We start from the raw sequence: 22,814 nt of genomic DNA on the forward strand, positions 1-22,814 counted from the left end.
GGTCCGTAGGCGTGCCCGGGGGAGGGGAGCTCTGTCCACCCCAGTGCCGCCGGCGGGCGCCTGTCCCTCATCTCTGCCCGGAACCCCCCCCATCACCGCGTCCGCCCGGCCTGGCCCCGGCGGGAGGGCTCCCCAAGGCTGTGGGGCCCGCGGGGCCCGGGCCCTGCCTCCCCTCCCCGACCACGTGCCCACTCGTGCCGAGAAGGCTGGAGGCCGGGGGCTGAGCACAGGGACCCGGCCCTTCGTCCGCCTGTGTCCTGGCGTGTCCGCCCGGCGTCTCAGGCCGGCGTCTCACTGTCATCTCTGCCCTCCGGCGTCTCCGGATCCCTCCAAACTGGGGTCACGGAGCAGACTGGTCTGGGGCCCTTAAATGTTGGGGGGCCCGGAGGGGGTCGCTTGGCCCCGCCCCCTCGAGAGTGCGGCGCGCCCCCCCTGCGTGCGCCAGCGATCCCCCCGCAGACCCCGCGCAGCGGGCGCCCCGGTCCCACTCGCCCCCACTCCGCAGGCCGGAGGCGGCTGAGACCCAGGCCCCTCCTCCGGCTCCCTGGCCCCGGGAGGGGTGCCGGGCCCCGGGACGCCTCTTTTGCAACTTCCTGTGAGAGAAACAGAAGCTCTGGGCCCACGGCCGGCAAACCGCGGCTCGAGAGCCACGTGCGGCTCTTTGGCCCCTGGAGGGTGGCTCTTCCACAAAACACCACGGCCTGGGCAAAGAAGTGGCGTTAGAAGAAGTTAAGTTTAAAAAAACGTGGCTCTCCAAAGGAATTTCGATCGTTGTGCTGTTGACATTTGGCTCTGCTGACTGATGAGGTTGCCGACCACTGGGCCCGGCCGTGACTTCGGAGAACGCCAGTGAAATGGAGGCACCGATAGGAAATGGCAGGTGGACCAACCGGGCCGAGGAAGAAACGGAACTAAGAATCTCTCGAGTTCGCCAGCAGGTCTGAGGGCATGGAAAGCCGACCTCCTGAAGGAGGGCTGGTGGAGGACAGGAGGGAGCCAGCCAGCCCGGAGCTCAGCGGTTTGACACGGCAGCCAGTCGCCCTGGCCAGTGTGGTTCAGTGGATAGGCGCAGGGGTCCTCAAACTTTTTAAAGTGGGAGCAGATCACGGTCCCTCAGAGAGCTGGAGGGCCGGACTATATGAACTACTAATGCCTACTGTAACACCTCGGCTGCGCTCACTGCCCAAAAAACCTGGCGGGCCGGATCAGACTCCTCTGCGGGTCGCATGTGGCCCGCGGGCCGTAGTTTGAAGACCCCTGGATAGGGCATTGGCCTGCAGACTGAAGGGTCCCGGGTTTGATTCCAGTCAAGGTTGTGGGCCTGATCCCCCGTAGGGGACGTGCAGGAGGCGGCCGATCCATGGTTCTCTCTCATCACAGATGTTTCTCTCTCTCTTTCCCTCTCCCATCTCTCTATATAAAAGCCTAACCGACTGGACAACCGGACCACCGGATGACTGGATGGCTGGCCAGTAGCTATGACGTGGAATGACCACCAGGGGGCAGACGCTCAATGCAGGAGCTGTGCTCAGCGGACAGGCGGGCGCCAGAGGCCGGGCTCAGCTGGTGAGTGTGGCTGTGGCATTGTGAGCCTCTCCCTGGCAGCCGGGGCGGTGACCGTGGCGGGGTGGGCGGGAGCGGCTCGGTGCCCAGCCCAGGCTTGGGCTCCTCCCCGGCCGCCTGCTGGATCGACGCAGAGAGCGGCTAGAGCCCATGGGCAGGGGGTGAGGCCGGGCTGCGGGGGAGGTCCCCTTGTCCCCACAGGCCAGGCCGAGGGCCGGGACCCCACGGTGCACAAATCCACACCCCGGGCCTCCAGTCTAAATAACAACAATAACAACAATAGCCGAAACCGGTGTGGCTCAGTGGATGGAGCCTCAGCCTGAGAACTCAAGAGTCCCAGGTTCGATTCCAGGCTGTATCTTGGTTGCGGGCACATCCCCAGTAGGAGGTGTGCAGGAGACAGCTGATAGATGTTTCTCTCTCTCCCTCTCCCTTCCTCTCTGTAAAAAATCAATTAAAAGTATTTTTTTAAAAACAACAACAACAACAATAATAATAAAACTGCAGCCCATCCTCTCCCGTCCTGCCGGCCAGGAGCCGCTCAGCGTGAGCCCTGGCTCGGTCCCTCCCGGGACGACCCCCATGTGGGCTGGAGGCGCCTGGGTCCCGGCCCGAGGCCTCTGCACAGAGCCGCCCCTGCGGCTCCTGGCACAGCCGGCAGGTGAGAGAGGAGGGAGCTGGAAGGGATGCCGTCACTCTGGCCTTTTCTGGCTGCCGGAAGCCGGCGCCGGGGCAGGCCACATGGACGCGCAGACGGGGGGGCGGTGCCCGGGACCGCATGCCGGCGGCTGGTGGCACAGAGGGCTGCGCTCTCCGTGGGCTCACGGTGGGCACCCAGCGGCCCCCCCCGCACCCAGGTCTTTCCATGCCCTCAGACCTGCTGGCGAACTCAAGGACCTGGGCCAGGCAGGCCTGAGGCCGGATGTGGGGGCTCCCGCCGGACCCAGCCTTGGGCGCCCGCCTCCAGTCACAGAGACACGGGACAACGGGCACACAGCGGCACCCGTGGCAGTGGCATCCAGACCTCCGGCACCTGAACCTCAGGACCGGGGGCTGGGGAGGGGGGATGGGAGGAAAGTGCTGTAAATGAGAAAATTCTAAAGTGACCGAACGGGGCCATGGCTGGGCCTCCGTGTGACCATCGTAGCTGGGCCTGGGGACGAGGGGAGGTGATGATGCATTTGGTGCCGACAGGGACTCTGGTTAGCTGGATGTGAAGTGGGGATGCAGTATTTTTGTGTGTGTGTGTGCTTTTTTTTATTAAATATATATATATTATATTTTGAATATATTTCTTTATTGATTTCAGAGAGGAAGGGAGAAGGAGAGAGAGATAGAAACACCAATGATGAGAGAAAATCATGGATCGGCTGCCTCCTGCATGCCCCCCACTGGGGATGGAGCCCGCAACCCGGGCCTGTGCCCTTGGCCAGAAACGAACCTGGGACCCTTCAGTCCACAGGCTGACACTCTGTCCACTAAGCCAAGCTGGCCGGGGCTAAATATATTTTTTTGATTTTTTACAGAGAGAAAGGGAGAGGGATAGAGAGTTAGAAACATCAGTAAGAGAGAAACATCCATCAGCGGCCTCCTGCACACCCCCTATGGGGGATGTGCCCACAACCAAGGTACATGCCCTTGACCAGAATCGAACCCGGGACCCCTCAGCCTGCAGGCCGGCGCTCTATCCACTGAGCCACACCGGTCAGGGCGGGGTTGTGGTTCTGTTTCAGGAGATAAAGCTGACCTCAACGAGCTGCTTACTTAGGGTTGAAGGGTCATGATACCCGTAATTACTTCAAAAACAAGCGTATATCTGTGTCAGCGTAATGTTAATGTAAAGAAACAAACAAACATTGAAACCTGTAAAGAATTTTGTGAGTTTATCAGCGAATTGAGATGATGCTCCGGAAAGTGGCAGGCTACACCTGTTTTTATACATTGCAGTCAAAGGAGGGACACAGGTGGGTTACATGAAATCATTGGTGATGGATTAAGGAGGTGGAGAAGGTGGATAAAGCAAAGAAGGGGAAACCCCTGGTTTTGGATAAAAAGTGAAATGATGGACACATGCTTACTGGGTGCAGGAACAATTAACATTGATGATAAAGGAATCTGAGGCATCTGTCCTGGCGCCCAGCACATTTGGTTGTGCCTCAGAGGCTCCAGAAAAAGGGGAGTTACAAGTTACCCAGACAAGATATGTTATCTTTTTTTTTTTTAATACATTTTATTGATTTAAAAAAATTTATTTTATTATTATTTTTTTACAGAGAGGAGGAGAGAGGGATAGAGAGCAAGAAACGTCAATGAGAGAGAAGTATCGACCAGCTGCCTCTTGCACACCCCCTACCGGGGATGGAGCCCGCAACCCAGGCCTGTGCCCTTGGCCAGAAAAGAACCTGGGACCCTTTAGTCCGCAGGCCGACGCTCTGTCCACTAAGCCAAGCCGGCCGGGCCTAATATATTTTATTGATTTTTTACAGAGAGAAAGGGAGAGGGATAGAGAGTTAGAAACATCAATGAGAGAGAAACATCCATCAGCGGCCTCCTGCACACCCCCTACTGGGGATGTGCCCACAACCAAGGTACATGCCCCTGACCGGAATCGAACCTGGGACCTTTCAGTCCGCAGGCCGACTCTCTATCCACTGAGCCATACCGGTTTCGGCCAGATATGTTAGCTTAGAGGCGAAAGGCAAACCTCAGGAAAGATCTAAGTTGTTCTTTGTAGGGAAAACATCAGCCTAGGACCTGACTACTCACTATAACCTGTTTGCAGCTAAGTATTTAATTTTCAGACCATCCTTTGTGGTTCCTTTAGGTCTGAGTTTGCGAGACGGCCACGCTGGCCTCCCCTGAGCTGCCAGGTCAGCACGTGGCCCCTTCTGTCCACAGTAAGAAGCATTCGGACCCGTAGAGAATTTGGGTGAGTTTGAGCCAAGCCATCGATGATTGTGGGGAAGCAAAATCTCAGCAGAGAGAGAGAGTGCCCCGGAGGATGGCGGCCCTCACCGTGTCCTGTGAAGGGTGGGAGTTTGGGTGGGAGTTCGGGTGACACTGAGAGGAGCGCCATGAAATCCACTGGGAATGGGTCAGGGAGGCGGGAGAAAGCAGAGCGGGGACACCTCTGGGGTCGGATAAGAGGTAAAATGATAGACATTTATATATTTTTTAAAATATATCTTTATTGATTTTAGAGTGAGAAGGGGGAGAGGGGGAGAAACATTGATGGGAGAGAGAAGCATCCATCAGCTGCTGCCTGCAGGCCTGCTCCTGCGGTGGAGCCCCGCGACCTGTGACCCTTCGCTGCAGGGAGGACCCTCGGCCAGCGGGGCCTCGGACCCGCCCGGAGGACACAGGACCCAGGACCCGCTCGTCTTTCCCTCAGGTGGGTCCCGGGGCGCCCGCGGCTACTCCTCCGCAGCGAGGTCTGCGGTCTCTGCTGGGGGAGGGGCAGCACGGGACAGGAAGTTGCTGTGACGGCATCCAGACGCACAGACCACAGGCACAGCGGGCCTGGTTAAAGGGAGACTCCGGCGGTTACGGCTGAAGCTCGCCTGTGCATCGAGTGGTTAACGTGGGAAGTGGCCTTTGTCAGGTGGGTTAGGGTGGGAGTCGGGGCGGTGAGGGTGGGGGTCCGGGCGGTGAGGGTGGGAGTCCGGGCGGTGAGGGTGGGGGTCGGGGCGGTGAGGGTGGGAGTCGGGGCGGTGAGGGTGGGGGGTCGGGGGGTGAGGGTGGGGGTCGGGGCGGTTAGGGTGGGAGTTCGGGCGGTGAGGGTGGAAACTCGCCTGTGTCCGGGGAGGTTTCTAGCCACATGCTGACCTGACAAGCTCAGGCAGGCAAACCGCGGCTCCCAGCTCTCGGCCCCTGGAGTGCGGCTCTGCCACAAAACACCGCGGCCTGGGCGAGTGCATGTTGAACAAGTAGCATTTGAAGAAGTTTAAGTTTAAAAAATGTGGCTCTGAAGAAACTTCCATCGTTGTGCCGTTGGTATTTGGCTCTGCTGACTAAGGAGTTTGCCGACCGCGGGGCTAGGCCCTACGGCATGACCGCATACCGTAAACCGCTTTTCGTTTAAAAGCCTTGATTTTAGCTGAAACTGGTTTGGCTCAGTGGATAGAGCCTCGGCCTGCGGATTGAAAGGTCCCGGGTTCGATTTCGGTCAAGGGCAGGTACCTTGGCTGTGGGCACATCCCCAGTGGGGAGTGTGCAAGAGGCAGCTGATCGATGATGCTCTCTCATCGATGTTTCTTGCTCTCTGTCCCTCTCCCTTCTCTTCTGTAAAAAATCAATAAAATATATTTTTAAAATAATAATAAAATAAAATAAGATAATAAAGAGATTTTTGAGAAATCTTGATTTCAGATGTCCTGCTACCAGGGAGAGGAGGAGACCTGGGTTCTTATCTTTTTTTTTTTAGGCTAATTTTTGGGGGGAGGGGTTGGTCCTTTGCTGTGTGTTCCTTGAGAGCTAGCTGTGGTGGGAGGCACATGGTGTGCTTTTGGGGGTCTAATGTTTTCCAGAGCTTAAAACTACGCCGCTCACCTGTGGGGTGAGAGCGGAATGTCCGGGGGATTTGGCATCATTGAGAGCAGTGGTCAGTGTCCAAGGCAAGCACATCAGACTCTCAGCTTGCAGGCTGCATGCAGCCACCACGAGTGTTTTCTCGGCCCGGCCAATATAACGGTCTGTAAGAAACGCTGTTTTTTTGTTTTGTTTGTTTTTTACTATATTTTATTGTTTGTGTTTTTGTTTGTTTTGTTTTAGGGAGAGGGATAGAGAGTTAGAAACATCGATGAGAGAGAAACATCGATCCGCTGCCTCCTGCACGCCCCCCACTGGGGATGTGCCTGCAACCAAGGGACATGCCCCCGACCGGAATCGAACCCCGACCCTTAAGTCCGCAGGCCGACGCTATCCACTGAGCCAAACCAGTCAGGGAAGGTAAGAAATGTTTTAATAGAAATTTTGAACTTGATGTTGACAATGTCTTGTTATGCATAATTAATAACAATCTACAGCATTCGCTAATGGCTGATACCGATACTCGTGCTGCATTCATTTCCCTTACACACCGTACACGCAGGCACACCATTTCTCCCCAGCGATGCTGTCAGCGAATATTAGCAGCCGACGCCACGTCCTTAGCCTTAGACCGACCTGTTTGGTGTGAGCCACAGGAGATATTTCGCTTTTAGAGAACGAGGAAAACGAGGAAAATAGGTTTATTTGCGTTACGCTCATTCATTTGTGCAGTTACTCAGCGTCTGGTAAGTGAATGTTCAAGAAAAACCATTAATGTTTATTACAGTGTTCTATATTTTATGTTAACGATGTCTCATTACTTCAGCCCTTCGTCTTCAGCGTGTCTCTATCGAAATAAACCCCCGTTTCTATAAAGATCGAAGCTTTTCTTTTTTTTTGCAGCCACATACACTTAACCTGGTTTATTTGGCCCATGTCAGCCTTGGAGTTTGATGCGCTTGGTCTAAGGCAGGGGTCGGCAATCTCGTCAGTCCACAGAGCCAAACATCAACAGCACAACGATTGAAATTTCTCCGGAGAGCCACAGGTTTTAAACTTAAACATTTTCTAATGCCAGTTCTTCAACACAGACTCGCCCAGGCCGTGGTGTTTTGTGGAAGAGCCACGCTCCAGGGGCCAGAGAGCCGCCTGTGGCTCGCGAGCCGCGGTTTGCCGGCCACGGGGCTGAGGCAGTAGGCGGGACTCTCTGTATGTTGTTGACGGACGGAGAGAAGCCAGTTTGTAATCTTCCCAGGTGAAAGCAGGAGGCCTGGGCCGCCCTGCCGGACGCCGAGCTCACGCTGCGTAAGCCCATTAGGGAGAAACACGAGGTCCCAGGAAGGGCCCTAATCAGGGCGGACTGGGTCCTCAGGAGGAATGGATTAACCGGCTATTTATAGTCCCAGGTCTGCTGACAGCTCCCTCTTGTTCCCCTGGGTTCCTCTACGGGAAGGGGGGGGGGGGGGGGAAGAACTACAGGGCTCCTACGTGGAATTATAAACACCGCCCCCTTTTATTTTATTTTTTTAATGTTTTATTGATTTTTTAGAGAGGAGGGGAGAGAGAGAGAGTTAGAAACATTGATAAGAGAGAAATCGATCAGCTGCCTCCCACACTCCCCCCCACCGGGGCTGTGCCCCTGACCGGAATCGAACCCAGGACCTCTCAGTCCACAGGCCGACACTATCCACTGAGGAACACCGGTTTCAGCCCCATTTTATTTTTAATAAATTGATTCTAGAGAGAGAGGAGGGGACAGGGGGAGAGAAAGACACATCAATGTGAGAGCGAAACATTGATCCGTTGCCTCCCATACACATCCCAACGGGGGCCGGAACCCGCCACCCAGGCGGGGCCCTGACCGGCATCGACCTAGCGGCCTTTCGGGGTGCAGGGCGACGCTCTATCCACTGAGCCGCACCGCCAGGCAGACACCCCTTTTTAAAGGGATCTCGCCTGGGGGCTTCGTCCCAGCTCCAGCACCAGGGACACGGTGCCGGACGAGGCCTGGAGCGGGCTGCCAGGTCCTGCACCTCACGCTCGGCTTCTCCTGTGGAGGGAGATTTCTTCAGTGTCATGGCTGTCACCCGGCCGTCGTGGCCCCGGGGCTGAGCGTCGACCTAGGAACCAGGAGGTCACGGCTCCATTCCGTCAGGGCAAAGGCCCGGGTTGGGCTCCATCCCCAGTAGGGGGCGTGCAGGAGGCAGCCGGCCCGTGATTCTCTCTCATCACTGATGCGTGTCTCTCTCTCCCTCTCCCTTCTGTCGGAAGCTGCCCACTGTCCTCACTGGCAGAGAACCCGGAGGCTGGTCCACCTTGAGGCTCTGAAGGGCCAGAGCCAAGCACCCCCTGTCTAGTGGAGACAATGGCAGCTGAAGCAACCGCCACCTGTTAGTCTCCTGTAAATCCTTGCTGATTGTCTGTTACTGGAATTGCCTGCATAGAGCTATGGGTGGGTCCCATAGTTTTTTTTTTTTTTTTTAATATATTTATTGATTTTCTACAGAGATGAAGAGAGAGTGACAGAGAGCCAGAAACATCGATGAGAGAGAAACATCAACCAGCTGCCTCCTGCACACTCCCTACTAGGGATGTGCCCGCAACCAAGGTACGTGCCCTTGACTGGAATCGAACCTGGGATCCCCCAGTCCGCAGGCTGACGCTCTATCCTCTGAGCCAAACCAGTCAGGCAGACGCTATAGTCTTAATAAGAGGGATGGCAAGGCCAGAGCTGGTGGAGTTCTTCCCCTTGAGTTGGGCTCCCGCCCGGCCCCCAATATTTCCAAATTAATATTTCCTAGTCTCTTCCATGGTGTGCGGCCTCCTCCTGAGCCCGAACCCTGAACCTGAACCCTGAACCGGAGCCATGCAGGGCGGGGGGTGGGGGGACACTCACACCTGGAGCCCAAACTCGGGCGGTCATGCCCGCAACCTTCCTCTCTGAAATCAGTAAAACTTTTTTTTTTTTTTTTAAATCATTCCTTTCCTGTGGGTAGACCTGGACGCCCCAGCCCTGGCCGCCAGCTTCCTCCGCTCAGTGGGGTGCGGCCGAGGACAGAGGAGGGAGCCCGGTGTTTCATCAAACATATTAAATACTTCCGAGACCTCAGTGGATAGAGCGTCGGCCTGCGGACTGAAGGGTCCCGGGTCTGATTCCGGTCAAGGGCATGTACCTTGGTTGCGGGCACATCCCCAGTGGGAGGTGTGCAGGAGGCAGCTGACCGATGTTTCTCTCTCATCGATGTTTCTAACTCTCTATCCCTCTCCCTTCCTCTCTGTAAAAAAATCAATGAAATATATTTAAAAAAATTTAAAAACCATATAAAATACTGGTGAGGTGCCAGACCGCCTCCACAGGCCCAAACATCCCACCCTGGACCAGAGGCCCTCCCAGGACCCCGACCTCCCTCCGGGGCCCAGACCGTCCTTTCACGGTAACTGCTGTTTCTCCTGCCCCGTGAGCTCAGAGAAGGGGCAGCACGGGCAGAGCAGCCGTGCCGGCGTGGGGCGTGGCTCCGTGTTTCCAAATCCCACCTCCGTCCCGTCGCCCTGCAGGGACGGCTCCCCCGGCCTCTCCGTGAGCCTCGGGGACTCACTCTGTGCTCTGGCTCCCAGGAGCCAGGAGGTGTGTGACCTGGAACAGGTTAGAGCCATGGTCGGCAAACTGCGGCTCGAGAGCCACAGGCAGTTCTTTGGCCCCTTGGGTGTGGCTCTTCCACAAAACACCACGGCCTGGGCGAGTCTGTGTTGAAGAAGTGGCGTTAGAAGACGTTTAAGTTGAAAAAATGTGGCTCTCCAAAGAAATGTCAGTCGTTGTGCTGTTGATATTCGGCTCTGTGGACTAAGGAGTTTGCCGACCAGTGGTAGAGTAGCCAGGGTGCCATGTTCTAACCACACACACACACACACACACACGCACACGCACACACACGTGCACACAGACAGGAAGGGGCCACATATGGAGCCGACAAGCTCCCAGGAGGCCTTGCACACGCAGAGACTGAGGTTACCACACGGGCCGGCCGGCTCAGGGGGAGCGTCCATCTGCACCAGGAGGTCCCAGCTTGACGCCCGGTCGGGCCCAGGCCCAGGTTGCGGCTTGATCCCCAGCCGGGGGCGTGCAGGAGGCAGCCGATGGCTGGCTCCCTCTAATCAACATTTCCATCTCTTTATCCCTCGCCCTTCCTGGCTCTCTAAAGAAATGACATAAAAATCAATTTAAAAATATAAAAATACGGTGACCACACAGGCGGTCTGATTGAAACGTTCTGACTGGAAGCAGCCGGCGGAGCCCTGTCCTCGCTGCATCTCCCCTCCGGAGGCCCGTCGCCGCCTCGCGGAGCCGCCACACCTTCTGCCCCCGGGGACGCGCTGGTACCGCCTTCGGAAAGCCGAGTGCCTTCCTTTTCTCCGGATCCCTCAGCGCCAGCCGTGCGCAGAGCAGAGACCACAATCCCGAGCTGTCACCATGGTCACGTTCCTCGCCATGACTACCCTGCTCCCGGAACCCTCCCCGGAAACACCCGGAAACACCCGGAACCCTCCGGAACCCTCCTGGAAACACCTGGAAACGGAGTGCAGACCCCGCCGTCCACGGAAACCCCCAGAACCCTCCTGAGAACAGCCGGAACCCTCCATTGTGAGACCATTTCTACTTTTCTGGTTGGAAACTTTCCATCTTGTCTTCTAGCTCAGTGTTTCCCAACCTTCTCTCATGATGAGAATCACCTGGTGGAGTTGTTAAAACACAGATTCCTGAATCCCAACTAAGAAGTGCTAAACTAGAATTTTTGGGAACATATAGGTAAAATTGTATACTTAACTAGTGCTCTAAGACAGATTTTATATACAGAGCACTAAGTTAGGTATGCAATTTTACCTATATGTTCCCAAAAATTCTAGTTTAGCACTTCTTAGTTGGGATTCAGGAATCTGTGTTTTAACAACTCCACCAGGTGATTCTCATCAGGAGAGAAGGTTGGGAAACACTGTTCTAGCTCACTGATGCGGTCCTCTGCTTCTTCTAGTCTACTCTTGGTGCTTTCTATTGAGTTCTTTACGGTAGCGATGTCATTTTTCATTTCTTCTTGGTTCTTCTTCACTTCCTCTTGGTTCTTACTCATGTTGTCAAATTTGTCTTCCATTCTTTTTAGCCATCTTATGATCATTTCTCTGAATTCTTGCTCTGATAGGTTGCTTGCCTCCAACTCGTTTGCTTCCTTTTCTGGTGATGCCTGCTTCTCTTTCATGTGCGGGCCGTTTGTCTCCCCACAGGGGGTCTGGGTATGTAGTTCTCTCTCCTTTTCGCCGTGCGGCGGAGAGCTCCTTTGAGTCCAGGTGTTCGCGCCACCTGGGACCGCGTTCTGGGGCTCACAGCTGCTCGGCGGTCGCTGTGGCTGTGGATATTCAGGCCTCTTTTCCTTTAAAGATGGTGAGATTTCCCGTCCACGCCCTGGATGGAAACTTTCACTTCAAGGTAAAACTAGGCCCGGAAGGACCCGCTCACCAGAAATCGCTGGAAGGGACACGAGAGGCAAACCACAGGCCAGGAGATGGACGGCCCTCGACGTGCCCCAGGCCACGTGTCGGACCCTGAGTCCGCGGGAGGCGGGCCCCCCTCCAGGCGGCTGCGGGGCCAGAGGCCTCGCAAACAGGAGCCGGACGCGCAGCTGCTGAACCGGCTCCCGAGCAGGCCAGTGAGGCCGGAGCCACGAGGGACACGGGAACACCCGCCGGATGGACAGGGTGCGGGGAGGGCGGCCTGCACACGCCCAGCCCCTGCCCCCGGCGCCCCCAGGCCCAGCCGGAGCCGGAGCTGCATCGAGGGGAGGCCGGGGCAGGTGCTGTGATGGGGCGGGGGGGGGCGGAGGCCGGGGCAGGTGCTGTGAGTCGGGGGGAGGGGGGGGCGGAGGCCGGGGCAGGTGCTGTGAGTCGGGGGGAGGGGGGGCGGAGGCCGGGGCAGGTGCTGTGATGGGGGGGGGGGCGGAGGCCGGGGCAGGTGCTGTGATGGGGGGGCGGAGGCCGGGGCAGGTGCTGTGAGTGGGGGGGGGGGGGGCGGAGGCCGGGGCAGGTGCTGTGAGTCCGGGGAGGCCATGCTGTGCTTCTACATTTCAGTATTTCAATAAAAATACTGAAAATAAAAATTATTTTTTAAAAAGACACCCTAAAAGGGTCACGGTGATGGCAGGGGTGGGTGTTACTACAGTGTGAGTGGGAGGAGGGGTCCCCAGGTCTCCCCCAGCCTGGCCCCTGCCGTGGAGGCTGGTGGGGGCCAGGCCAGAGAGATGGAGGAGGTCTTCCCGCTTCAGCTCCCTCTGCAGCGAAGGTGGGGTCCCGCCACCGAAGAGGGGGTCCGCCACCGAAGACGGGGTCCGCCACCGGGAAGGGCCGGGGAGGGGGTGGGGAGGGGGCATTGAGAACGTGACCTGGAGCCGTGCCCGGGAGGAGCAGCCCATAGCTTCCACCAAAATGTCTTTTCCTGCTGCCACATACATTTTTACAGGATTTTTAAAAGTGTTTTTATTGATGTCAGAGAGGAAGGGAGAGGGAGAGACAGAAACACCAATGATGAGAGAATCACAGATCAGCTGCCTCCTGCACACCCCCCACTGGGGATCGAGCCCGCCACCCAGGCCTGTGGCCTTGACGGGGATTGAACCTGGGACCTTCCGTCTACAGGCCAATGTTCTATCCACTGAACCACACCGGCCAGGGCTGGCTGTCCCGTTTGGACTCCATTCCCAGCCTGCCCCACTGAGTCTGTGTGAGACCCCGACCAGGACACCATCTGCTGAAATGGGGCCGCCTCTCTCCCTGGCCAGGCCTCTGGTCCCCGTCCCCGTCCCCCCTCCCTGTGGAGGGCAGGGCTCACAGCTCGGTGAGGGGACGGGGCGGCTGGGCGGCCGGCTGAGACGTGGCGTCAGTTGTCCTGGAGCAGCCGGGGGTCCCCCGAGGGGCCTGGGCCCCGAAGGTGGTCCAGGTGGCGGAGGGCGGGGCTCCGTGCAGAGCGCCTGAAGGAGCCGGGCTCCGGGGGCCGGCGGCCGCGGGCTCTGAGAACAGAGGCCAGGAGCTGTGGGCCCAGGGGCAGGCGAGGTCGGGCGGCGAGGGGACCCCGTGGCCAGAAGGGACGGGGCGGGGGAGTGGGGGATGTGGCCGGCAGGGCCGCTGCCAGCCGAGGGGGCTGCCTGGCTGCCGGTCCCGGTCCCCCCTGTTCCCTGCGCGGGGGGGGGGGGGGCATTGCCCGGGGTCACGGGCTGGGGGACAGGGCGCGGTGAGGTCCGTCTGGGTGCAGCTGGGGACCCGCAGGGGGAGGGGTCCCTGTGCCCTCAGACCTGCTGGCTGTGGAGTGGCTGCACGTGGGTCTGGCACCTTCCCCCCCCCCCCCCGCCCCCGCCACACCCCCGCCCCCGCCACACCCCCGCCACGCCCCCCGTGGGGCCGGGGTCTTCTAGACCCGTGGTCGGCAAACTGAGGCTCGCGAGCCACATGCGGCTTTTTGACCCCTTGAGTGTGGCTCTTCCACAGAATGCCACGGCCTGGGCCAGTCTGTGTTGAAGAAGTGGCGTTAGAAGACGTTTAACTTTAAAAAACGTGGCTCTCCGAAGAAATGGCAGTCGTTGCACTGTTGGTGTTTGGCTCTGTGGACGGATGAGTGTGCCGACCGCTGGGCTGGAACCTCAGCCTGGCCCTCGGCTCTGGGGTCCATGCAGGGGGGGGGGCGGGGGGGGCGGAGCAGGAAGGGCCGGTGCCTACCGGGGCCTCAGCGCGTACGTCCCCCTGCGGTCCAGGCAGCGGCCGGCGCGGATGGCCCACCAGAGGAAGGAGCTGAGCAGCATGGCGTACACCTGGGAGGGCAGCGCCTGGGCCAGCGGCTCGGGAGGGCCCCTCCCCGGGCCCGCAGGGTCCCCCCCCCTCCCCGGGCCCGCAGGGTCCCCCCCCCCTCCCCGGCCCCGCAGGGTCCCCCCCCCCTCCCCCGGCCCGCAGGGTCCCCCCCCTCCCCCGGCCCGCAGGGTCCCCCCCCTCCCCCGGCCCGCAGGGTCCCCCCCCTCCCCCGGCCCGCAGGGTCCCCCCCCCTCCCCCGGCCCGCAGGGTCCCCCCCCCCCCGATCCAGGGGAGGGAGCAAGGCGGGACCTCCACCCCAGGCCACCTGCTTGGGGTCCGCCCTGCCTTCCCTGGGGGCCGGGGTGGGAGGGGGGGCAGGGGAGGGCGAGCCGGTACCATGGTGACCAGGCCCACGCCGGTCAGGGTGGCGGCCACGGTCCGTGTCCGTGTGTCCTCAGGAAGCCCCGGACGCCCTGCAGGCAGTCCTGCGGAGGCACAGGCGGGAGGCAGCACGGGGGCCCCGCCCGCCCGCTCCTCCCTGCAGGGGCCTGCAGTGCCAGCCCACCGGGGCCTAAGGCAGGGTGGCAGCCGGGGGAGGCGGGCGAGGTGGCTGTCTGTCCGTCCGTCTGCCCAGACGTCCCCTGGACAGGGCCTCCTGCTGTGCTGGGCCCTCGCCCGGCCGGAGCCCCGCCTGCCCACACTTGGTGTCGGGGCGACTTCACTGGCCCTCGGAGTCGGGGCCTCTGGCTCCCGGGGCAGCCGGCACCCGGGTTTGCCCTCCCCCCCCCAGGAAGCCGCCCCGGACCCCTGGGTGCAGCCTGCGGCCTGGCCGGGGTGCCCCCCGGGAAGACGAACCCCAGCCGGGCTGGCTTGGCTCCGTGGTGGAGCATCGGCCTGCGAACCAGGAGGTCCCGGTTCGATTCCCGGTCAAGACATGTGGACTGCATCCCCAGTGGGGGGGCGTGCAGGAGGCAGCAGGTCCGTGATTCTCCCTCATCTTGGATGTTTCTCTCTCTCCCTCCCCCTTCCTCTCAGAAGTCAATAAAAATATATTTAAAAAGAAGGAAAAGGGCCGAAACCGGTTTGGCTCAGTGGATAGAGCGTCAGCTTGGAGACTCAAGGGACCCGGGTTCGATTCCGGTCAAGGGCATGTACCTTGGTTGCGGGCACATCCCTAGTAGGGGGTGTGCAAGAGGCAGCTGATCGATGACTCTCCCACATCGATGTTTCTGACTCTCTATCTCTCTCCCTTCCTCTCTATATAAAATCAATAAAATATATTAAAAAAAAAAAAAAAAAAAAAAGAAGAAGGAAAAGGAACCCTTGCCAGTCTGTCTCTCCACGAAGGCAGCCTGGGCAGCCCAGGGTCCAGGAGGCATGCCCGCCCGCCTGCCCCCGCCCGGGCGGGTGGCTCTGCAGACGCAGGCCCAGCGCCCGTGCCCCCTCCGGTGCTGCCCCGCCCCCACCCGGAGGCCTGGAGGTGCCTCTTCTTGGGGGCAGGAACGGCTGCCCCAACCCTGCCCCTCCCGGCAGGCGCCTCCTCCCTGGCCCTGCCCTCTGCATCTTCCTGTCTGTCCCGGAGGCGGCCAGGAGGAGCCGTGGGGAGGATTTGTTTCCTGGAGGGGGCGGGCAGGAGGCCGGGCAGCGGGGGCGGGTGCCAGGCCCGCTCTGGGCCTCAGGGAAGGAGGGGCTTCTGCTCCGTCTCCCTGGAGCCTCTGCAGCGCGGGGGCAGCTGGCCTCGGCGGGCAGGCCGCCTCCGAGGAACGCCCTGGGCCCTCAGGATGCCCGCGTCCCCCCTCCCGCCCCCCAAGGCTGACCCTCTGCTCTGCACCCTCGGCCCTGATCCCCTCCGCCCCCACACCTCCGGAGGCTTCCGAGGGCCGGCCTGGCGCCTGGCCCGAGCCCGCCGGCTGGGAGCGGAGGAATGAGGGCATGATGGAGCCCGGGCCCGAGGCCAGTCCAGCGGAGGAGGACGGCCTGTGCGGGGTCAGCACGCTGCCCGCCCCCCTGCACCTCCTCCCCCTGCACAGCCTCCGGAGCCTGCAGGCCCCCCGCCCCCTGCACCTCCTCCCCCTGCACAGCCTCCCCAAGCCTGCAGGCCCCCCGCCCCCTGCACCTCCTCCCCCTGCACAGCCTCCGGAGTCTGCAGGCCCCCCGCCCCCCTGCACCTCCTCCCCCTGCACAGCCTCCGGAGCCTGCAGGCCCCCCGCCCCCTGCACCTCCTCCCCCTGCACAGCCTCCGGAGCCTGCAGGCCTGCCCCCCCCCCCTGCACCTCCTCCCCCTGCACAGCCTCCCCAAGCCTGCAGGCCCCCCGCCCCCTGCACCTCCTCCCCCTGCACAGCCTCCGGAGTCTGCAGGCCCCCCGCCCCTGCACCTCCTCCCCCTGCACAGCCTCCGGAGTCTGCAGGCCCCCCGCCCCCTGCACCTCCTCCCCCTGCACAGCCTCCGGAGTCTGCAGGCCCCCCCCCCCCTGCACCTCCTCCCCCTGCACAGCCTCCGGAGTCTGCAGGCCCCCCGCCCCCTGCACCTCCTCCCCCTGCACAGCCTCCCCAAGCCTGCAGGCCCCCCCCCTGCACCTCCTCCCCCTGCACAGCCTCCCAAGCCTGCAGGCCCCCCCCCTGCACCTCCTCCCCCTGCACAGCCTCCGGAGCCTGCAGGCCCCCCGCCCCCTGCACCTCCTCCCCCTGCACAGCCTCCGGAGCCTGCAGGCCCCCGCCCCCTGCACCTCCTCCCCCTGCACAGCCTCCGGAGCCTGCAGGCCTGCCCCCCCCCCCCTGCACCTCCTCCCCCTGCACAGCCTCCTGCAGGCCCCCCCCCCCTGCACCTCCTCCCCCTCCTCAGCCTCCTGCAGGCTGGCCCCGGGCCTGGGGGAGGCATGGGGCAGAGGCGCTGGTCGGGGAGTCCGCTCACCTGCGTGGCCGCCTCCGGCCCCGGGCACAGGGTGGTCTCCACGCCGCCCGGGAGGCCGGGAGGGGGGCTCTTCCCGCAGCACAGGAACTGCAGGGACGGACGGGGCTCAGGACCCGGCTTCCCACGAAGACGGGAAACCAAGGCACAGAGAGCAACTGACGAGGCGGGCCAGGCAGAGACCGGACGGGCTCAGGGCCACTGCCTGGGGGGGCACCGGGCACCGGGCAGCCTGGCCCCCACCACTCAGGGCTCCCCAGGGCACAGGAGGGCCCCTAACGCCGCCCGCCTGCCTGGGGGGCCACAACTGCCAGGCCAGGGCCGCCTCAGGCCTGCTTAAGGCCGTGCCAGCCGTGGCTGCGACCCGCCGTCGCTCCTGGACAGGGGCCTGCACTCTGTTCTGGGCCCACCGAGTCCGCCGCGGCCCCGCCCGGGCCCAGGGAGGAGGCCCGAACCCCTGTCCCGGCAGCAGATCCGTGGCCTGTGGCTGGGACCCCGGCTGAGCCCCTGGCCGGCCGCCGGCTGAGGGGCCGCACGGGAGCGATGGGCCCGCCGCACTCACCGTGTCGTGGATGGCCGCCAGCTCCTGCCGCCGGGCGGGCGGGCTGGTCACCGCCCGGTCGAACACCAGGTCGTAGGTGTCCAGCAGGGCGTCCTCCGCCTGCCCCAGAGGGTCTCCGTGAGGCCCCGAGGGCCGGCCGGCCCCTCCCCTCCGTCCCCCTCCGCCAGGCCAGCTCCCCGACTCTCCCGGGTCCCCGGTCCCAGTGCTTCCCCCAGACGTCAGTGGTGGGGCCTCCTGCACCCCAAGATCGGCTGTCAGTGCCCCTGCCGCTCCCAGGGCCCCAGAGGATGGGCCAGAGGCCCCAGCTCCGGGCGTGGGGAGCTCGGAGGGCCGGCCAAGGAGTGTCCTCTGCTTCTGCCTGTGGCCACGGCCTGGGGCAGCAGGGCCGGGCCTGGGCAGTGGCCGGGCGTGAGGGTGCCCTGGGCATTTCCCCAGGACGCCGGGCCTCTCAGGAAGCCCCGAAAGCAGCCCGGCTCCTGGCCGGGGAAGCCACGGGGCCAGCTCCGGGCCAGAAAGCCCCGGCCCCCTGACCACCCCCAAACAGACCGCCTCCCCCTGGCCACAATGTTCCTTCAGAGACGCACTGGAGTCTTGCCTCTTTCAGGAAGACTTCCGTGGTTGCCCCGGGTGCTGGTCTCTGAGTTCCCCTGCCCTCTGAGGCCTCCCTCCCACCGCAGAGCCCGAGCCCTCCATCCCCGCCCTGCACCCCACGCCACGCTGAGCTGGGACACAGGGTGCCCCGAAGGGCTGGGGTGAACGGAGCCCCGAAGCCCAATGGGAACCAGGTGGACTTCCGTCCGGATCACGGCTCCGGCGCTAATGAACCTTCCTCGTGTGACATGCGCTGCGTCGTCCCAGACTCAGACCCAGCCGCTGCCTCCCCCACCCCCGCCGGGAGGGGCAGCGCCCTGGGCCGGAGGGCCTGGCCGGGGCCCTGACTCCCGTCTCCCGGGGAACTGAGGGTGGGGACCGGCCGGGCCTCTGCGTCCTCCTGGAGGAGCTCCTGGTGCGATGGCCCTGGTGGGGCTGGCCTGGGTCCGCGGGGCAGGTGGCCGTGACCGGGAAGCCAGCGGGGACACTGCTCCTGCTCCCTCCACCACTCTGCCCATGAGACCGGGCCCGGGGCGGCGTGTCCTGGTCACACTGCCAGCAGGGACGACAGGCTGTGTGGAGCGTCCGTCCCACGGCCCTGCACCAGGCCCCGGCCGGTCGGGGGCCAGGCTGGCCTCTCCCTGCAGGCCTGGGCGTCCGCCCCCAGCCCGCGCCCGGGGGTGTGGAGGCGCAGGTCCCGACATTGGGTGCTCCCTGCCGGGCACCCACTTTAAGCTCCTCCCCCAGAGCCCCAGGGTGCCCTCAGGACGGGTCCTCAGCTCAGAGCAGGCGCCAGGGGCGTCCGCTCCCCCTTCCCGGCCCTCGGCCGGGGCGTGGCAGCTCCAGGCTGTGCCCCACCCCCACCGTCGGCTAAACCGGTGTGTGGGGAGGTCTCGGGGGGCCGCGGGGGCTCTGCAGACCCTCTCCTGGGGCCCCCAGTCCTCGCTGCCCCAGGGACAGTCGGGAGAAGAGTGGCCTCGAGGTGAGGGGGGTGGGGCAGACCCCGGCTGAGGACAGCTGAGATCAGCCTCCAATGAATAATGCAGCCAGTTCATCTCCGAGCGCCTGGGACCTGGGCTCTCTCCCTGGCTGCGGCTCCCGGCTGAGGCCCTCCCTCTGGCTGCGGCTCCCGGCTGTGGCTCCCCGGCTGCGGCTCCCTGGCTATGGCTCCCTCCGGCTGCGGCTCTCGGCTGCAGCCCTCCCTCCGGCTGCGGCCCTCCCTCCGGCTGCGGCCGGCGGCGTAATTAATCGCCTTCTCGTTTCACAGTCCTTGCACGGCCACCGTCCCCAGGGGCCTCCGGCTCTGGGCCCCGGCCAGGCCCTTCCCCCACGGCCGGGCAGCAGCCTGGCTTCGGAGCCACTGGAAGCGTGGCCGCCCCTCCCCTGTGCTGAGGTTTCCTGTCTGTGGGGTGGCCCTGCACTAGCAGGCCTGACCTTTCCCCAGGATACGTTAGGGGCCCTTAGGGGGCTGTAGGGGGACGGGGGTTAGGGTTAGGGTTAGGGTTAGGGTTAGGGTTAGGGTTGGGGCTAGGGCTAGGGTTAGGGTAGGGGTAGGGCTAGGGTTAGGGTTAGGGTAGGGTTAGGTTTAGGGTTAGGGTTAGGGTTAGGGTAGGGTTAGGGTTAGGGTTAGGGTTAGGGTTAAGGCTAGGGTTAGGGCTAGGGCTAGGGCTAGGGTTAGGGTAGGGGTAGGGTTAGGGTTAGGGCTAGGGCTAGGGTTAGGGTTAGGGTTAGGGTTAAGGCTAGGGTTAGGGTTAGGATTAGGGTTAGGTGTTAGGGTTAGGGTTAGGGCTAGGGCTAGGGTTAGGGTTAGGGTTAGGGCTAGGGCTAGGGTTAGGGTTAGGGTTAAGGCTAGGGTTAGGGCTAGGGCTAGGGCTAGGGTTAGGGTAGAGGCAGGGTTAGGGTTAGGGTTAGGTTAGGATTAGGGTTAGGTGTTAGGGTTAGGGTTAGGGTGGGTTAGGTTAGGTGTTAGGGTTAGGGCTAGGGTTAGGGTAGGGGTAGGGCTAGGGTTAGGGTTAGGGTTAGGGTTAGGTTAGGATTAGGGTTAGGTGTTAGGGTTAGGGTTAGGGCTAGGGCTAGAGTTAGGGTTACGGTTAGGTTAGGTTTAGGGTTAGGGTTAGGGTTAGGGTTAGGGTTAGGGTTAGAATTTAGTGTTAGGGTTAGGTTTAGGCTCTGAAATCCCCCGAGCAGATAGAATCCCTGCACATAGGACCTCGTGGGCATAGGAGTCTGCTGGTCCTGTTTGGCCTGGCTTGTCCTGAGGCCACGAGGCCTGTCACATTGCTAGTTGGGCACAGGCGGGAGGCTTGGCCTGCCCATGCCCTGGCACCAAACACCACAGTACTGTAAGAGGGAGGACTGATCGGGCCTCTCAGAGCCCGCACCGCACTGTCATTCCGTCGTGCAGCAGTGCTGGTGTGTGCGCGTTGCGGTGTGTGTGTGGGGGGGGTGGGGGGGGATCTCTTTGTTCCTCGTACACAGATGAGGGGATGTCCCCAGAGGGAGTGAGCGCCCCCTACCCGGATTGGGAGGCCGACCCGGATTCCGAGCCAGTTCCTTCGCCCATGCCACCTTGGCCCAAGGTGCCCCGTGTGGGTGAGCACGGCCAGACCAGGGTGGATGGGGGGATGGTGGAGGGATGTGGGAGGGACGGGGACGAGGCCCAGCTGGGAGCCCTCAGCGCTCACCTCCCGGTGCTGGCCGAGCCCCAGCTGGACGGCGGCCTGTGCCGTCCCTGCAGCCGGGACTCCCCCGGGGCTGAGACGGGGAGTGGGAGAGGAGCGGGGGAGGGCTGGGGCACCCCGGGAGAAGGGCGGGGCCCTGGCGCCCAGGCAGCTGTCGGGAAGGGACCACCCACGCTGCGACCCGACCGCAGCTGGGGGGATGGGTGACATGAGCCCCAACGCGGGTCTGAGCAAGACGCTGGCCTGTCCCCCGAGAGCCCGGGCCGCCTCGTGGGGGCTTCGAGCCCCTCCAGAACTTGGGGGGTGGGCCTTTTCCCGATCTGGTCACAGTGCGCGCCCCGAGTGCTGCCGGGGGTGGGGGGGCGCAGGCCGGCTGGGGAGACCCTTGGGCTGGAGGGGAAAGAGGCGTTGACCTGGGCAATGAGCCCTGGGCTCTGCCGGGGCGAGCTCCCCACACCTTGGCCTGTCCCCCCCGACACAGATGGGGTGACCGCCAGACCCTGAGCCTGACCCTGACTCTAACCCTGACCAAACCCCAAGGCCTGGCCACGTCGCCTCGTAGACTCCATGGAGCCCACGAGGGAGACAGGCCGGTTTCTGAGGGCGAGCAGAGCCAGGACCAGAGAGGGTGGTCACACACCCAGGGCACACAGCACCCACCCGCCCACCGCCTGGCAGCCAGGGCACACAGCACCCACCCGCCCCACTGCCTGGCGGCCAAGGGCGCACAGCACCCACCCGCCCACCGCCCGGCGGCCAGGGCACACAGCACCCACCCGCCCACCGCCTGGCACCCAGGGCACACAGCACCCACCCGCCCACCGCCCGGCGGCCAGGGCACACAGCACCCACCCGCCCACCGCCTGGCACCCAGGGCACACAGCACCCACCCGCCCACCGCCTGGCACCCAGGGCACACAGCACCCACCCCGCCCACCGCCCGGCGGCCAGGGCACACAGCACCCACCCGCCCCACCGCCCGGCGGCCAGGGCACACAGCACCCACCCGCCCCACCGCCTGGCGGCCAGGGCACACAGCACCCACCCGCCCCACCGCCTGGCGGCCAGGGCGCACAGCACTCACCCGCCCACCGCCTGGCAGCCGGCTCCAGGCCTGCACACCTCGTCCACCTCCGCCCCGCTCCCTGGCCCCGAGGGCCAGTCGGAGTGCAGACCCCTCAGTGCATCTTTACAAACTGCCTCCCCCACAATCCACCCCCAGAGGGACAGCCCTGCCCCTCTCCCTTCCCCCAACTCCGGGAGCCGTCTTCCCGGCCAGGAGGGGGCAGGAATGAGGGGCGCTCGTGGGGGGGGGGTCCGAGGCCTGTACCTGCCCCCCTCCTCCCGGGAGGTGCTGTCCCCACCCCCGCATGGCCCCCGTGGTCCCCACCGCCCCCTCTCCTCAGCGACCGCGGGGGGAGGCACTCACCTGGGTGGGGTGGCGCAGGCTCCAGAAGGCGCCCTGCACCAGGGCACAGAACACCAGCGCGAAGCACAGGAAGCCCTGGGAGAGGGGCACGGGGTCAGGAGCCTGAGCCCCCCCCCGCCCCCACGCCCCCACGCCCCCACGCCCGGGGCAGGCCCTCCGGGGCGCTGCTGTTGCTATGGTGGCTCCCAGGGCCTGTCCCTGGCAGTGCCCAGCCGCCCCACCTCCTGGCCCGAGGACGGAGGGGATCCCTGGCATGACAGACCAGCCCACTGCAACTGCCCCCGGAGGGCCCTGACCCTGACCCTGACCCTGACCATAATCCTGACTCTGACCCTGACCTAACTCTGACCCTAACCCTGACCCTGCCCCTGACCCTGACCTAACCCTGACCCTGACCTAACCCTGACCCTGACCCTAATCCTGACTCTCACCCTGCCCCTGCCCCTGCCCCTAATCGACCCTGGTCCTGGGAGGACATGCCCCTTGCTGTGGCCGGGCCTCGGCAGGGACAGCTGGGCTTACCTTTTGTTTGTTTGTTTAAATAAATCTTTATTGGTTTCAGAGAGGAATGGACAGGGAGAGGGAGAGAGACATTGATGATGAGAGTCATGGATCGGCTGCCTCCTGCACGTCCCACACTGGGGACTAAAGCCCACAGCCCGGGCCTGTGCCCTGACAGGGAATCGAACCGTGACCTCCTGGTTCATGGTTCAAGGCTCAGCCCCGGAGCCC

General features: G+C 62.8%; 1 protein-coding gene and 1 long non-coding RNA gene across 3 annotated transcripts; one reads left to right on the forward strand and one right to left on the reverse strand.

Moving 5' to 3' along the window:
• The first annotated feature begins 810 nt into the window (after positions 1 to 810).
• LOC311615956 lies at positions 811 to 8,565 on the forward strand. Of its 2 annotated transcripts, XR_014793834.1 has the most exons (5): positions 811 to 938; positions 1,425 to 1,566; positions 4,388 to 4,492; positions 4,764 to 4,954; positions 6,334 to 8,565. It is a non-coding gene; the product is annotated as an uncharacterized lncRNA (long non-coding RNA). The 2 variants fall into 2 exon arrangements; XR_014793835.1 differs by lacking the exon at positions 6,334 to 8,565 and having other exon boundaries at positions 4,764 to 5,114.
• A 3,958-nt stretch (positions 8,566 to 12,523) lies between these two features.
• Positions 12,524 to 22,399, reverse strand: TSPAN32 (tetraspanin 32; the record flags this gene model as incomplete). The annotated part of the gene is given in 8 exon segments (XM_084907049.1): positions 12,524 to 13,139; positions 13,843 to 13,934; positions 14,308 to 14,346; positions 14,349 to 14,396; positions 16,823 to 16,909; positions 17,382 to 17,480; positions 22,083 to 22,157; positions 22,304 to 22,399. Coding segments are annotated over 8 exon segments (666 nt in total). The 3' UTR covers positions 12,524 to 13,009.
• Positions 22,400 to 22,814: the final 415 nt, after the last annotated feature.

This window comes from Pipistrellus hanaki (assembly GCF_964339955.1).
Source record: "Pipistrellus hanaki genome assembly, contig: scaffold_39, whole genome shotgun sequence".
NCBI lineage: Eukaryota > Metazoa > Chordata > Mammalia > Chiroptera > Vespertilionidae > Pipistrellus > Pipistrellus hanaki.